This window comes from Oryzias latipes, chromosome 7 (genome assembly GCF_053564925.1).
Source record: "Oryzias latipes strain Hd-rR chromosome 7, Olatipes_Hd-rR_3.1".
NCBI lineage: Eukaryota > Metazoa > Chordata > Actinopteri > Beloniformes > Adrianichthyidae > Oryzias > Oryzias latipes.
Genome location: NC_136243.1, coordinates 35,226,511 through 35,240,647, shown reverse-complemented (window position 1 = coordinate 35,240,647; position 14,137 = coordinate 35,226,511). Strand labels below are relative to the sequence as shown.

At 46.9% G+C, this 14,137-nt stretch overlaps 1 protein-coding gene across 20 annotated transcripts in view; it reads left to right on the top strand.

Annotated features, from left to right (window-relative positions):
* agrn (agrin) overlaps positions 1-14,137 on the top strand; it is a 241,860-nt gene that overhangs the window by 198,670 nt on the left and 29,053 nt on the right. For 9 of the 20 annotated variants that reach the window (XM_078949690.1, XM_078949682.1, XM_078949680.1 and 6 more), the window contains 5 exons: positions 4,766-5,158; positions 6,776-6,892; positions 9,711-9,752; positions 10,023-10,150; positions 13,630-13,744. In XM_078949690.1, coding sequence (XP_078805816.1) covers positions 4,766-5,158; positions 6,776-6,892; positions 9,711-9,752; positions 10,023-10,150; positions 13,630-13,744 — 795 coding nt within the window. The remainder of the gene's footprint in view (positions 1-4,765; positions 5,159-6,775; positions 6,893-9,710; positions 9,753-10,022; positions 10,151-13,629; positions 13,745-14,137) is intronic. The other 11 variants (XM_023956309.2, XM_023956312.2, XM_023956311.2 and 8 more) reach the window with 3 other exon arrangements.

Sequence of the window (14,137 nt, the reverse complement as noted above, 5' to 3'; positions counted from 1 at the left end):
ACACGCGCTGGGCGAGTCCTGCGGCGCCTGCCGGTCCTCACCTGGAAATGGATGTGTGGTGTTGGTCCATCCAACACCCCGGGGGTGGAGCAGGTGTGCTGGCGCTGGGGGCTCGCCCACAGCCGCTGAGGATGTTTTCGTTTGTGCTCTGGGATGCGGTGGCGCCGCAGGTTTCCGGCTGCTGTCAGGTTGCGGGGTTAGATCTCCAGCTCATTTCACGAGTGGCTGGGTGCGAATTAGCATTTCCTCTGCCTCCACCCCTCGCCCCACCACGGCCCCTCCCACCCCCTGGTTCCACGCAGTGCCTCCAGACGGCCTGCCTCCACGCCGCCGCATGCTAATGCACGGCGAGCCGCCCTGGGCCTTCATAAATGAGTCAAATGGAGTTTTTGGAGCTTTTTCTGAGGGCAACGGCTGCACAGAGAACGCCACGCCGGCTGCACAGAGAACGCCACGCCGGCTGCACAGAGAACGCCGCGCCGGCTGTAAAGAAAACGCCACGCCGGCAGGAAAAGCCTCTGAAATCTTTTCTGCTTTTGATTTTGCAGCCAACCGTGATGTCACCCAGCCCCCTTTGAACTCTCTAAGTAGCCCAAAAGTTGGGGGAGGAGCCTTCTTGGCTCACGGAGAGCTAACTGAAAAAATCCTGCATGAGTGCAGAAATTACCGGGGGGGGGGGGGTTTGTACTGATCAGTGCATTCTGGCAGAGGCGGGAAATGGCCACCATCTTTGCAGAGACCAGCCTCTCCCATATGGGGCTGTCACCTGTGGGTTTGTGGCAAATTGGCACCGATTGGCGGCATATGTGGCGAGCAGCCTTCTGCTGGCGTGTTAGTCAGGACCGGCGCCGTCCTCCATGTCCTGTCGGAGTCTTCGCTCCGCCTGTTTCCTCCTGCTCTTTTGTCTGATTTAAAGCTGTTATTCGTCTTGTTTTGGTTCGTCCGCGCCGTGCGGCCGACGCCGCAAACAATCCAAAGAAGCACCTTTCAGCGCTAAGCACGATCACCGGTGGGTCCAAAATGATGATCATCCTCATCCCCCCCCCCTTTCCCCCTCGGCATTATGGGTCATGTTTTCTGAGGAAGTAAAACAGTTGGCAAGATCAGCTGATCAGACGGCACAGCTGGAGCTGTCGGAGAGCCATCCTCATCACGTGTCACACAGCTCGCCGTTGGAGGCGCGCACACCCCCCTCTTTCCAGGTAGGGGGGGGGCTGCTTGACGCCGCGCTTGGCACCTGACTGACAGGTGCAGCCAGGAGGAAAGGGAAGGCATAGCAGCTCTCTCAGTGGTAGCATCGCCTCTCTGGATGCTCCACTTCAGAGCCCTGCGTTTCCAGGCGTCTCTCTCTGCGCCCGAAGAACCCGGAGCGTTGGAGTTTCACGCCTCAGTAAATAACCGCCAATCAGCTTTGAGATCAGAGCGATATAATTAAGTGTTAGAAGCGCCGTAATGGTGAGTGAATCCTAATGAGTCCTAAATCTGCAGCTTTTGAAAAATCTTTTGTTGGTCTTTTGCCAGTCATTTACATCGCTGCACGTGGGATGCAGCAGAATTACCAGTCCTGCATCTCCAGTTTCACTCAGCCTGAAGTGTTCGTTTAGTTTCTCCCAGCCAGAGTACGCCCCCCTCCCCCTTAGGAGTTTTTGTCCTATTTATCGTTCTGTCATCGCAAACACTTTGTCCGTTTGCTCCGGAGCGTTTTGCATGGGTAATGATGGTCTCTTTGCACACAGGCTGTTCTCTCTCCCTCATTTGGAGTCTTTTTTTGTGTGTGTGTGTGTGTGTGTTGCTGTTTGTGTGTCTGTGCGTGTTTGTTGACAGCAGAGTGGTTGTGGTGGCGTTGACGGATGCTCACGCTCTCTGAGAGCAGCAGCCTGCCGTCTTTGAAGCCGGAGCAAAGCTGCCTTTTTTTGCCCCATTTCTATCAATCATTCATCACTGGAGGCCTGGGCTGTTGGTGATTAAAGACTCACTTCTGCAGGGCAGCATTTGAATATGGATATATAATTCATACGCATGTGTACCCGCAGCACACAGCGAACAAACAAGCACAAGTGAGCGTTGACAGGAGCACAAACGCACACAAAGCAGCCATGGGAGCTGAAGAAGAAGTGAACCTGCAGGAGGCGGAACGGATCTGCAGGCAGAACACGCATGCAGGGCTGAACACGGAGAACGGCTTTTTCCATATTCACCCGCGTTTATGCAATAAAGATCTCATCCACATCAAAGAGTTTGGCTTAAAAAAAGGCATTCTTGTATTTTCATGATGATTTGATGAACTAAAGTGAAGGAGATGCTGGACTTAGAAGAAAACGAAGGCAGTCACAACCTGAACAGAGTTAGCTGGTTTCAGGTTCTGGGTCACTGAACGCTCAACTACTTTTACTACTTCTATTACTTTTATACTTTTATTCTGTCTTTAGTGAGTTTGATTGACATTATTTAATTTTTTTACGACTAGTAATTACATTTAAATATTTGTCCTATGCTTTTATGATCCTCATATCTGTCTGTCTTTAATATTTAAATCCTGGCACACTTGACACAAATATTGTTTCTGAAATTCTAATCTGAACATCTATATTTCAGAAATACTTTAAAATATTTTTGCTAAAATGAAAAGAGAAAAAAACGAAAATGTAATTTTAGCAAAATGATTGTTGTGGTGAAATGTTTAAAGCAAACGCATTGAACATCTATTGCACATATTTTGACCAGCTGGTTTTCATGAAGGCTTTCATGGCCAAACAATGTTGGATGTGCCACTGTAACCATGGCAACAAAGCTGCCAAGTTGGCAGCATCGGTTGGTGGATGATGGGAAGTTTTGCTCAGTGGAAGACAGCAGAGGAGGAGGTAGGAACCTCACAGAGGGCAGAATAGAAAGATTCTGTTTTAGCTGAGCGGAACATTCTTCTAGTTTAATGTCAGAAACCAAATATGGGTCCAGGAAGTCCTGTCAGAGGACTGCAAGAGGGTGACCAGCTCAGTGGCCCGTTGGTGGAGTGTCTGCTCTGAGAGCGCGCTTGACTCTCAGCGTTAATAGGGGGGGGGGGGGGGTTGTTAACCACCTGTGTATTCAACCCCCCCCCGGGGGGGAGGAGTCGAGACCAGAGAACAAATTTGAACATCCAGGTTTAGTAATGACATGACCTTTAGGTTAGAGATTGACCAAATCGACGGGTATCTGTGTCTGTAACACTAAGTTTAACGTTCTTACTTTTCCAATCTTTACAGACATTCCCATTTTTATGTATGTAGATTTTTAAATATTTTATAAGATTCTTCCAGCAATACATTTTGGTAAATCTGTGAAGCGCTGTTGTGAAAATCATGTTTTTTCCTATTTTTCTTTATTTGTGGACTATTTTCTTTTTTTTACATGGAGTCATTCATTGTTTGTCATATAAATAGATTTTTTAAACTATAGGCAGCCTTTCAAGATTCTGAAAAAATCTTTTGTTAAATGTTAAGTTTTTCATTTTACCTGTTTTTTTCCAGTAATCACTTGTTTGTCGGAACCTAAAAAAGTCTTTTGATTTGTAATGAACCTTTGTTTGTCAATGAATAATCTGTTTTTAGCTTGTTATTTATCCAAGAACCTTTGATCCTTTTTATTTGGTTGAAGCGTCTCTCATTTTCATAGAAAAATGCATTTTCATGTGATCTATGGAGCCAGAAACCCAGGAAAATGACAAATAGTTTAGATTTTGCTTTTACAAAAAATATGTTGAAAATCCGTTGAAATCAGTAAATTCATTCTGCAGTTCCCATTGGTTACTTTTTAAAGTCAAAAGCAACTTAAAAAATATTCAGGTTTTTTAAAACAAAAAAACATTTAAGAAAAATGTATGTTCAAAAGTATAAGATGGAATTTTATTGGAAAAAAAATAAAAATAAAAAAGGACTGTAACAATGTTATAAGATTTTTAAAATAAGAGGGCCAAGATCAATTTGTGTTTCTTTTAGAAAACTCTGAATGAAAACCTGTGAACCAGTGAACAGCTGATCAGTGAACAGCTGACCAGTGAACAGCTGACCAGTGAACAGCTGACCAGTGAACAGCTGACCAGTGAACAGCTGACCAGTGAACAGCTGACCAGTGAACAGCTGATCAGTGAACAGCTGACCAGTGAACAGCTGACCAGTGAACAGCTGATCAGTGAACAGCTGACCAGTGAACAGCTGACCAGTGAACAACTGATCAGTGAACAGCTGACCAGTGAACAACTGATCAGTGAACAGCTGACCAGTGAACAGCTGATCAGTGAACAGCTGACCAGTGAACAGCTGACCAGTGAACAGCTGATCAGTGAACAGCTGACCAGTGAACAGCTGACCAGTGAACAGCTGATCAGTGAACAGCTGACCAGTGAACAACTGATCAGTGAACAGCTGACCAGTGAACAGCTGACCAGTGAACAGTTGATCAGTGAACAGCTGACCAGTGAACAGCTGATCAGTGAACAGCTGACCAGTGAACAGCTGACCAGTGAACAGCTGATCAGTGAACAGCTGACCAGTGAACAGCTGACCAGTGAACAGCTGACCAGTGAACAGCTGATCAGTGATTAGCTGACCAGTGAACAGCTGACCAGGGAACAGCTGATCAGTGAACAGCTGACCAGTGAACGGCTTCATGAGCTGAGGATGAAGCTCGGCTCTCCTCCACTGTTCTTCCTGACGTTCTGTCGGGATTTCAGGGTGAAGGTCACATTTCCATTCATCCATTCATTGCTTCCTCCACTTCCCTCCACCAGAATCCATCTTCGAACCAGCAGACCCCCACCCCCCCACCACACCGAGCTCAACCGTCCCAGCCGCCGCCATCACCACCCCCGCCCCCTTCAACCCTGACAATGTGTGGGCCGTCCCGCCTCCGATGACGGCATTCACCGAGTGGGCGTCGACCGCCACCGCCCTTCCCACCCACAGCAGCGCCCGCCACCCCATTCACACCCAGCCTCAGGCGCTGCAGCCCACCACGGCAGCATCCATCATAACCTCCCTCTCTCACAGCAGCCCCGCCCCCGCCGCGGCTGCAGTGACCTCCTTTGAGGGCTCGGGCAGCGGGGAGCCGAGCGGAGACGACCTGGAGGAGAGCAGCGGCGGCGGCGTCCCGACAGAGGCCAGCGGGGCGGACGATTCTGTCGGTAAATCCTTCACCTCATTCTCCATACAGCTTCCAGGGATGTGGGGGGGGGGGGTATTTGGGGGGGTGGACAAACTCATGGTCCACATTGCAGCATTTTCATCCCATCATAGTTAATTAAAAACTAAAAATAGACGCAGCGTCTGGGTTTGAATGCAAATGAGGCGAGGACGGCGGCGACGCCCAGTTTAGTTTAGCAATCAGCGACCATATTTAGAACTGACTTTATGTTCTGCTTTGTAATGTTGGGCTGCAGAAACACAACTGAACTGAATAGAGGAGGAGCTGCAGAAGCGTCTGCATTTCAGGCAGAAACCCGTGTGTTTTGCGTGTTACCACATTACCCATGTGCCCCACCTCCTTCCATCCCACAAAGCTTTCAGCAGCTCCTCAGAAAAGCCCCCCCTCTGCTGAACAGACCCTCGGATGCAGGCCAGAGCACAGAAACCACCCGCCTGCATCCTGAAGGGTCTCTGGAGCCGGAGCGGCGGACAGGCGGACGCGCCTGGACGGGTCGGGTCTGCACGGAGACCGCGTCCCTCATCCCTGCAATCCTCCCAAGTTATTCCTGACATGCCCTCCAAACCGGAACAGCCGCTGTCCTCTGAGCGTGTGCACGGACAGGGGGGGGGGGGAGCCCAGACCTCTCAATCAGATGCTTGCTTTTCTTCATTGTCAGGATCTCGTTATTCCATCTGGTCTTTCTCCTCAGTTTTTGCCTTCTGCTGGGAGGCTGCTGAGGCCTCTTCCTCACTCCTCCTCTTCCTCACTCCTCCTCCTCCTCCCTGTTCCTTCCTTTTCTGTAAAGTGCAGGATTTATGTCCTGTCAGAGACAAACTGTTTGATGAGAGTTGAGGCTTGTAGCCGTCTGCAGAGGTTTCCCGCTGTGCGTTTGACTGTGAGTGTGGGAAAAACGGGAACTTTCATGTCGCCGCGGCGGAAGCAGTGGATTGAAAACATTTCATAGATCAGGTTCATTCAGCGTGCTTTTCTGTTTGGGCGAGGGGAGGGGTCAAATGTCAGGGGGTCATTGTTTCCCCTTTGAAATTCACACTTGCAGTGGTTCCACCTGAAATCCCCTTTGCTCCTGTTTGCTGCCCCCCCCCACCACACTAGTGGGCTCCACTTTAACTTAGCATCTGTAAAAATGACCTCCCCCCCCGCATCCGTTGACCGTGAGTCCTTGAGCGGAGCGTTCCCGCCCTCTGACATCTTTACAGCGTGTTTGGCCTCAGGCGCCTCGTCTCCACGATCGTTTCTAATCTCACTGCGACCTGGCAACAGTCAGCCAGGCAGCAGTGAGCAGTTATCCCACCCCCTCATCATTTAAAGTGCCCCGTGTGCGACATGACGGGCAACAGTGCCCATTAAGTGTCTCCATCTGACAAAATGAGTTCCAGCAGTAAAGTCATGGAAATGCCATATAATCACCGCAGACAGATGCTGCTATTAGCGTTCAGTCACCGCCGAGACGAGTGGGAAGGAAGAAACTCCAGAAAACTGAAAGCGAAATGGGAGTTTCCTGGTTTGAATGCTGCACATCTTTACATTTTCGAACGCACAAACGCCGCTTTGTACAGACCTCCACGAGTCGTCACGAGATCATCTTCACCCACAGGTACGGCTGCGGCTGCATCCACACCCATCGCCGAGAAAAGCTGCGACAACACCGAGTTCGGCTGCTGCCCTGACGACCAGACGCCGTCCAGCACCCCGGAGGGCGCCAACTGCCCCCGTAAGTCACGTTCCTGCCCCTCCTCTGCTGCAAACGCACACATGACGGGTCAGACTCACAACCCTGCATCCCTGACGTCATGATCTTGTCAGAAATGTATGAAATACTCTGTGAGATATTTTTTGACATAATCAAAAGTAGAACCAATGCTTCTATGAAAGCTCTCGACTCTGTTAGTGAAACACGTCTGCGTAGGTCATGTGACCACCGCTTCTGGGTTGTATGTTGAGATTAAGCATAATAGTTGATGCAACCAAGCAGCCACGAACCTCTGTGGCAGATTGTAAATTGACATTTTGGAAACGTTTTTATACTCAAAAGTACTTGAACTAGAAAGAAATATTAAAAACGAAAACCACTACTGAACGCCACACCCGTGGAGGGATGGCATCGCCAACGACAGACGCGAAAAGGACATCGCCGAAACTTGTCACGTGACGTCCCAGTAGCCAATGGACTCAATGACCCCCCCTAAAGTTTAGGTTTAACTTGAAAATAAAAACTATGAATTGAAATAAAACCGTAAATTTACAACTAAAACCAAAGACGGAAAGAAACAAAACAAACAGCAGCAAATAAAACACAAATAAACCTTTTTGGTAACAGTTTTAGGTTTATAGTGTTTTATTTGTTTCAATTTTTTGTGATATTTCTTTTAGTTTAAAGCTATTTTCCAAGATTTTAATATTTTTGACCCCATAAATGTCTTCTTTAGAACACATACATTTATAATTGACAATCAGACGAAAATGAGGAACATCAGAAGAAGGTTGAGTTGAATGTTTTCCTGTCATGAACGCTGCTCAGATTCCCGTGAGGTGAAGTCCGACCAAACTTCAGCTCATTTCCTGAACTTTTTCTTCACTTTTTGTTCTGAAACTTTTTCAGAATAAATATTTTAGAATAGCCTGCTCTGTAAATCATCATTAGTGTGAGCGTTATCACTTTTTCTTCTCAACTTTTTTTCCAGCCGTCTACCCCGTATCTCCCCCCTCTAACGCTTTCTTCTCCTGAGCTGCGTCTCCCTTTTTTCTCTCCTCAAACCCAGTCAATCTCCATCCAGTCTTGCATCAGTTCATTTCTCTGTGGAGTTGAGAGCGGGGATAGTAGAGAGCCTAGCAGAGGCAGACGGGCGCCGCTGTACCAATCAGTGCTTTCTGCCACTCTCGCTTCAGAAAGATACAGGGCTTCTTTCTCCCCGTTGCTCCTCTGGCTCCCTGTCCGCCGCCGTAACCACGGCAGCCTAACTGATGGTGAACAGAGAGCTCCTCTACAGCTCCCAAAGGAGCCTCAGGTCACCACTCCACTGGGCCCACGCCACAAATTAGTGTGAGGATTCGCGTTTGTGGCGTGCCGAAGTGCTTCCAGTTAACCAGTTTCCCGCCTCGACGCGAGGCTGCCGCCGACCGATTGATTCATCCGTTCAGAAACAGAGCTGATACGTTCTGACCTTTGACCTCCGTGTGGGAAATGCGTGATCACAAATCCAAAAAAACGCTGGTAAATATTTATCACAGCGAGTGGTGACGGCGCACAAAACGATCAATATTTCATTCAGCTCAAGTGTTGCCAATAAAAACAGGCAGCACGATTGGCTGATCAATATGCCAGATCGCTTCTCTCAAGAGACGGCTCCAGCCAATCCTCCTCATTAGAAGTGAAATGACACGTTCCTGGAGCGCCGGCTGCCATCTCTGCGTACCGGCCACTTTATTGACATCTGCTGCAGAACAGAAATCGAATTATTCTTTGTTCTACCTTCAGCTGAGACGTTTGTGCCGAGCAGTAGAGGAGGGGTTTGCCTGGGCTTCATTTCTCTGGAACAGAGGAGACTGTCCTGCAGTTATCCATGAGAAAATTAAAGCCACACCGAGCTGCAGGAACTGGAAACCGTTAAAAGTGCGGCTGATCTTTTTTCTATCCGGAATAGAAAAAGTCAAATCTCTTCTCGTTTCTTTAAAAAACGACAAACTACTGCTGAGACGTACGGCCACTGTTCCACCTGTACGTGTGTATGTGTGCGCGCACAAGGGTGTGTGTGAGGACGCACAAGTATGGATGATTTTGTGTATGTGAGTGTATGTTCACTTATGTGTGTGTGTGGAAATGTGTCGGCATTTGTCTTTGCGTGTGTGTTGAGTCAGTTTCCTGTTTGTGTGTGCATTTGTATGTGTGCATGTACATGTGTGTGTGTGTGCGTTTGCATTTGTCTTTGCGTGTGTATGTGTGTGTTTGAGTTGGTATTTATGACATTGTGAGGACAATTATGTGTTTGGACAGTCATGGGACGGGGACAGTTTTCAGAATGGGGACCAAAACCCGGGAATGTGTTGTATGTGTGAATACATGTGTGTGTGTCCCTGTACATGTGTGTGTGTGTTTGGTATTTTGAACAATCGGTGTCAGCCGTTGGTGGAGCGACATCAAGGAGACAATTAGCTTTATCTCTGGCGATAATCAAACAAGTGCTTTTCTATTCTGGCCGCCGTTGCTCAGACAGGGGCAGCCATGATTGATTTGGGCAATTTGTTCTGCTGATTAGCGGCGTGGAAGCCCGACTTCAGCGCTCCTCCTGCTTGTCTGTCCTTCACACTCGCACACAACCGCACACACACATCTTCTGGACTCGGCTTTATTTCAGGTCATCTTCTCAGCGGTGACACTGTGGAGAAACTGTCCAGAGGTGATATATGCTGGACAATACAAGGACACTCTTTATTGGAGCCTGTGGGCTGTTTTCCTCTCTGTGTGTGCGTTTGTGTTGTTGTTTGCTCTCATGCATTTGTGTGTCTGTCTGACCTGCTGTGTTTCTGCCCAGTCCCCCATGGCAGCACCAGCTTTTGGGACGAGACTCCTTCTGGTAAAACCAGGACGTTTCTTTGCCTCCTTTTCTTGTCTCATCATCACTCTTCACCTCGTCCACCTCCTCTGTCCTACCTCCACCTTTACCTCCAACCCAGGGTCACTAACATCCCCCACCCCCCATCAAACACACAATCCATCACTAACTCTGAACTGGCACTTTACCAAAAAAAGAGCACTCTGATGGCGGGAAGAGCTGAGCGACTGGCGAGGGCACGTCCAGCTTCTGTACGTCCTCAGGGTCACATCTTCGCCGCTTTTCTTTCAGCTACCATGATGTACGGCGGCTTCCTGCACCTGGACCAGGTGGAAGGCCAGGAGATCTTCTACTTGCCAGAGATGAACGACACAAAGTCTGAGCTGTTTGGAGAGACGGCGCGCAGCATAGAAAACGCTGTGAGTGGGAAACAAACACTTCTGACAGTCACTGTGCGAAACTTCCAGCTTTAATTTGATTCATTATTTTTCCATCAAATGATGCAACTCTAACCTGAAGTCTGCAGACGTAAACAAACTCCTCACCTGCTTCGTCTTTGCAGGCTTTCACGTTATCGCCTTTATTTCATTTATTGTTTTCTTTACAAAGAATGTGTTTCCGAGCAGTCGACCCAGGATCCGTTTCACCTTTGACCCGGTTATGTTTCAAAAACCACATTTGACATAAAAGAGGAAAAAACACAAATGATTATTTAAAATCCAGAGTTTGCAGCTTCTCTGCTGCTCTCTGCCACCAGAAACGCAGACTTAAGAAATTAAAGAAAAATCTAGTATGCCATTTTTATTTTTCTAAGATACTTCAGCTGCATCACAATGCATGGAATGTCCTCAGGAAAAACCATCCTAAAGAGATGTTCTGACCTTTTTCAGTTTCTTTCTACACATTCAACCGTTTGTTATCTCCAGTCATTTTGCAGTTAAAAAGGCAATGCGGTTAGAATCCAGGATTCACCTGGACCACTGTATAATACACAATAAATTCTTCTTAAATGTAGCACAATGCGTGTTTGACACTTTGATCATAAACGTACAGGTATGCAGTCAGGATGCAACGATTCACTTCCCCCACGATTCAGTTCAATGGTGTAACCATTGACTGTATATGAGTCTACAGTCAATAGGTGTGACATATGGTTTGTTTTTAAACCCAGAACGGTGGCATCCTTAGTGAACTTGTCATCAGTCAGGTGACCTTTAGAATAATGAGAAGGAGGTCAAACGTCTTTGTGTTTCTGTTTCTGTCCTTTGTGCATTTTATAGATTTAGCCGTCGCTGATGCTCCCAAGGCTTGATAGGTCAGTGATTAAAGAGAACAGCTGTCTCCCTGCAGAAATTATGTTTTTTCCTACCCTTGCCGTAGTTTAAAAGCATTTCAAAATAGAGATAAATATAGGATTCCATCTGAAAATGACGCCTTCCTGAGGCGCGGAGCTTCTTCTTGTAGGTCTGGGTGGTCAGAATGCCTGAAGCTGGAGGTCCCGGTTGGGCTGGCTGCCCGTTTCCTCTTTGAGCAGCTGACAGAGCCTCACTCCTCTTGAAATGTGAGGGTCGGTGTTTGTATTGATGTGTGTTCTTGTGTGTGTGTACATATTACACATGTACCAGCTGTTAAATCAGTGTCATTGGCCCCCACCGGGACCTAATCTGCTTGCTTGCCGCGCTAGCGCTTGTGTGTGCGTGCGAGCTCGTTAGCGCTCTCAGCCTCTTGGTCTCTGGGAGCCTGGTGTGCCACTTGACAGCAGCCAACCCTCTTCATCTCCCGCTCCAGCGCCGAGCACACGCCGTACCTCCATGTGGTTCACAGATGCATGAAGAGGACGCAGTTCTCTTTGACAACAGGATGAAAAATTGCTGAAGTTTGGAGAGAAACACCAAATTATGGGGAGACGACAAAGTATGTGCACCTGCTGCCATTGTGTGTTTGTCCGCTTCCATCCTTAATCCAGCTTTGAAGGATTTTATTTCCGTCCTCCTCATATGAAATGCAGTGAGTACTCCAGCTGACTCTAAATTTGCTGAATGATCCGTGTGGCTGACCGCTCCACGCCAGCAGCGTCTGCACCAACGCCGCCTCATCCTGGGTGAGACCGGCTCTGGAGTGTCCTCATCCAAAGTCCCACATTGATGCTGCTCTTCCTGTGATGTGTGTGTAGAGCGTGAAGCCTTTTAGTCTGAAGCAGACTGCGTTTCAAAAGCACAACAGTGTCTGTCTGAATGTCAGTGATTGGGTTTAGTGGAACATGGGAGAGCTCTCTGTGCAAACAGCTAAAGGGCTGCGGCGGCGGCGGCGGCTGGGATGTGTGTCGGCAGCCCTGTGGTCGCTGTGATGCTCATCAGCCGCCCACATAACAGAGATTCTCAGTTTAAAACTGAACCGTATGTTCCACCTGTGAATGGAATAGTGGGAAAGTGAATCGTTTCATCCGTGCTGCACACCTGCATTTAAGAAAGATTTAGTATTTATTCACTGACTACAGGCTTAGTATGAAAGTGAAAGCCAAGTAAAAAGGTTTATCTTTATTTTTATTTGCTTATTAGCAAATTTAAGAAACAACTTTTCTAAATTTATAGTTTTTGTTGCTGTTTTGTGGAGCAGTGTTTCCTCTTTTGTCTTTTAGCGCGTTTATCGTTACCTTCAGATCTATGAAGTAGGATTCTAGATGTTTTATGGCAGTAAAACTCCTCGCTACACACTTACTACACTTTTCTCAGACAGACATGAACATTTTCACACTTTGCTCTCATGTTCAAACCCTAAAAGAAAAATAAAGCCAGGATTATAGAATGAAAACAAAGATCGAAAACGTATATAAATATAGGGAACTGAACAAATTCTGTACAGGAGACACTAGGAGGAGATTCATTGGCCAGGTCGACAGCCAATCAGGACGCAGAACACAAAGCGTCTTAAATGTATTTAAAAATAATCGTGCAAAATTGCACCCAAAAAAAATTGGCGTAACATTGAGACGACGAAGAGTGAACCACAACATGGCGAGAGAACATTCTACAAAACCGTGACCCAAAAATGGAGGTTCGTACCGAATCCTGAGGGACGGGAATCGTCGTTGCCAACGTAAATGTTGGTGTGACTTTGTACTTTGATGTACGGTGGCCCTGAAGACCATATTCACAAATCACTCGATGCAAAAAAGGTCACGACAGTTAAAAAAGCAAAACAAATATTTAAAAAAAACAGCATTACTTTTTAGAATATAAAACAAATGTCCAGAAACCAAAAGGTAAAATAAAACAAGATGAAAAACTATTTTGGAAAACAAAATGAAATGTTAACATTGCCGATTGGATGATATCCAGTTTTTCTTCATGTCAAATAACCTTCGGCTGAAAGGATCCACAAAGTCACCAAATCACCTACCTTTTCCTGTTTCTTTTATTAAAACATTTTTATTTCCGTAAATTACTTTTGCTTTTCAAAAATATTTGATTTCTTTTTTGCAGTTTGGTTCTTGGATTTTTTTTGTCTTGTTTTCTAAAATGTGATGCTGTTTTGTTACATCTTTTTTGCTTTTTAACAGTTGTTGTGTTCTTTGATGTGATTTGAGCTTCAGGGCCACCGTACTTTTGAGATAAAAATGTTAAGAAAGCTGGCGAAAACTTCACTTATGTGCGTTTTTCAAGACTTGAACTGCAGCTCTCACTGAAGAGATTTTCTAATTTTTAAAGGAATGAAATTCATCAAATCCTCACATTAGGAGATAATTCTGTCTGCTGCTCCTGAGGATCTGAACCCCGCCAGCTTCCTGCTCTGCAGCCCGAGGCGTGGCGTGTCTTGGACATAGTGTTAACCTTCAGCTCATTCCCAGCCTTGTTGACGCTCCCTCCTCTTCCTCACACTCCTTCTTTCTCTTCTCCAGCTCAACGATTTGTTCAGGAAGTCGCAGGTGCGCAAAGACTTCATGAGTGTTCGCGTCCACAAACTGGCTCCCAGCAACTCCATCGTGGCCATCGTGGAGGCCCACTTCAGACCAGGTGGGAGCTTTTCCAGCACAGAACCCCCCCCATCTGCAGCAGTAGCCTGACAGGCCTCAAACGGGGAAAATTAGCCAGAAGGGTCTGCATGTAATGTGTACATCTGTTTAAATCTTTGTTCTTTTGTCTGCATCGCCGCAAAGTTCAGGCCTCACCGTAGAAAATAGGAATGACATCGTATCTGTCAGAATCACAGACGGACGGCTGCAGCTGGTCTAAAAGAAAATGTGTTTTTTCTGTCTCGGATTTTAAAAAAAAAAGAGATGCTCATCACTTTGTCTCCTAATCGTGTGAGACAGCAGGTCTGCTTCTTCATTGAAACCTTTTATTAATTGTCTGCTCATTTCCAGGGACGTTTCTCACCTGCACCGACCTTCCTGTGTGTAAATAACA